At 39.2% G+C, this 2,853-nt stretch overlaps 1 protein-coding gene across 1 annotated transcript; it reads left to right on the top strand.

Moving 5' to 3' along the window:
* Nucleotides 1-655: 655 nt before the first annotated feature.
* LOC112529819 (transcription factor MYC4-like) lies at nt 656-2,301 on the top strand. Its single transcript, XM_025141225.1, has 2 exons — nt 656-1,211; nt 1,436-2,301. The coding sequence occupies exons 1-2, from the start codon at nt 656-658 to the stop codon at nt 2,167-2,169; spliced, it is 1,290 nt and encodes a 429-aa protein (XP_024996993.1). The 3' UTR covers nt 2,170-2,301.
* The last annotated feature ends 552 nt before the right edge of the window (nt 2,302-2,853 follow it).

Genomic DNA, 2,853 nt, shown 5'->3' with positions numbered 1-2,853 from the left:
AGTTAAATTCAGTACCGTTATAAGTTGCGAAAATTGTTAATCAATCATACCAACAAACATCTTGAACAATGGTTTTGTCAATTTACGTATGGACCCATATACAACACGAGATAAGTTCATCCACTAATGTCAAAAGAACACATAGCAGTACAACAAGACAAGGGTATATCACATGACACCCACAAATCACAATGCACCAACTCAAAAATGCAACTATATTCATCTTCACTTTACAAACCCTATCCCTAAACTTCACACATGCTTTATTCCAGGTATTGCTACGATTCTTAGGAGAAGGAAGCGATTTTACTACTTCTTTTTTGGAAGGATCGATGACGTCATCTGCTATGTCTGTATCTCCAAAAAAGTTAGAGGCAGCCATTGAAACTGTTTTCACCACCTCTATCTCCTCTGGTAAGCTGGTCCATCCCTTTTCTCACATGTTCCAATTGATTGTAAAAAAAAGAGAGAACATTTTGAAAAAAGATGACGTCACTGATTTTTCCAATTCATGGCACTGCAAAGGAGTTGTATTTATATAACTCACCAACCAAATACCAATTGTTTCTACCATTTCTCCTACTTCGCTCCAACTTTCACCCAAGTTTACTGAATTTACCATAAACGGCACCTCCGCTTGTTCAAGACATTCACTATGTCACAAGCTTCACTTCAAACCCGTCTCAAATTCATCCTCCAAAGCCGCCCGGAGAGGTGGCTTTACGCCATATTCTGGCAAGCTTCCAAAGAAATTGACGGTCGTCTTGTTCTCTTGTGGGGTGACGGCTATTTCCCCGGCACCAACAGTGACTTGCCGGATTCTAGAAGAAATGGTCATGGTCACCTGATGTTAAGTTATGATGATGATGTTTCAGATTCCCAGTGGTTGATTATGTCTTCGGTTGAGATGTGTTTTCCGGCCGGACATGATGTTGTTGGCCGGAGTTTTAGTTCGGGATCTCATCTGTGGTTGGCTGGGGACGTAGAATTAAAGAAGTACAAAAGCAAAAGAGCTGAACAAGTTAGGGCTCATGGAATCAAGTCCTTGGTTTGTATTCCCACTTCAAATGGTGTGGTTGAGTTGGGTTCTTGTGATACTGCCAAAGAAGACGTAGGTCTAATCCAGCTGACGAAATCCATCTTCGAACCAGATAGTTTTTTCAACATCAACCTCGCCCAGATTGTTGATGAATGTGAAATCCCTAATCGAGGTATCATATTTTCAAGTATAATTTACAGTTCTCAAATCTTTTCCCCCAAATTATTTGGTCGTTTTCTGTGAAACCCATGAAGAAAGATTGAAGTTAGGGATGATTAGATCGAGTTAACCACTATATAACATAAAAAAATCAACTATTGATCTGGGTATTCTATGATCGTGCTAGCTTTTGGGTAAATTAATTAATAATTCTTTGTTTTGACCAATGATCACCAGGTATTTGGAATCAAGTGAGGGAAGAAGGACAGGAAGAAGTGACATTGAAGAAGATGAATATGTCATCTTCGAATTCAGATCCATTTGACCTCGACAGCTCCTCGCCGTCGACTACCAACATTACAAGTTTGCCAAAAAAGAGAGGGAGACGTGCAAAGGGAGCTACTGCACAGCCGGCGGAAGTTATGCCACCAGGATATCACGTGGAGGCCGAACGGCAGCGAAGGGAGAAGTTAAACCATCGTTTCTACGCCCTACGAAGTGTCGTTCCTTACGTTACAAAGATGGACAAAGCATCTCTACTGGCGGATGCAACTACGTACATCGACGAGCTCAAAGCCAGAATCCAAACATTAGAAAAGAAAGTGGGATCARAATCATCACAGATAAAACCGCCACAAAACGAAATCCAGATGAACTCCAACTATTATGACTATAATCCTATTCAAAATTCAAGAACTGTCTCCAGTAATCCCGCAGCAAACAGATTTGAAGTCGATGTGAAAATACTTGGATCCGAAGCCATGATCAGGGTTCAATCACCGGACATGGACCATCCAGCAGCGAGGTTGATGGATGCACTTAGAAGCCTTGATTTAAGAGTTCATTATGCGAGTGTTTCAAGTGTGAAAGATTTGATGCTTCAAGATGTGATTGTGAAGGTTCCTGATGGATTCACAACTGGGGAAGAAACCTTGAGAGTTGCTGTTCTTAAGAATATGTGCTTGGATTAATCATCAATGTCCACGTTTCTTCAATCTGTTCTTCCAGCTATTTGATCAATATTGTCAATAATTTTAGCATCGAACAGTGCTTATGGTTTGAATTAGTACATATATTATTAGTTCCGATTGCATCTTAATACAAGTATCTGCTTCATAAACCAATGTGGAATGTGAATTCATAAGCTTTTCTACTTGAATTCGTAAACTCTAAAAAAGGGAATAAGTATAGGGACATGAAAATCGAAAACGGGTACCACGTTGGTTACATAGTTGATGAAACATGGAATTATCATATTATCTCCCGTTATCGCATTGAAACGTTTTAATTTCTTTTTCAAATTGAGTTCGAATGTATTACCGAAGTAGTACGAAAAACGAGAAAGTTCGAGTTTTTTGTGCCATGGGGAAAACCCACACAAAATTGGTATAGTTATCCATAAAAGATGGTACCTACGGGTGCTCGAACTCAACGAGGTCCATAAGTCACTATGTATAATACCAAATGGAGCATTAGAAACTAAAAGAAAGGCAATTTTATTATATTTTCCAATTTGAGAAGAAACACAAACACTTGGAAAAGACCTATGACTAGAAATTAAATTATCGCTATGGAATTTGCTATATAAGAATATTAGAACCATGTTGATTAAGTCGGGCGTGCCAAACAGGGACGGACACTTTATTAGTGGTTAC

Source organism: Cynara cardunculus (assembly GCF_001531365.2).
Source record: "Cynara cardunculus var. scolymus isolate 2C chromosome LG 16, CcrdV1, whole genome shotgun sequence".
NCBI lineage: Eukaryota > Viridiplantae > Streptophyta > Magnoliopsida > Asterales > Asteraceae > Cynara > Cynara cardunculus.
Note: the sequence above shows the minus strand (reverse complement) of the source record. Positions and strands in the feature narration are given on the sequence as shown.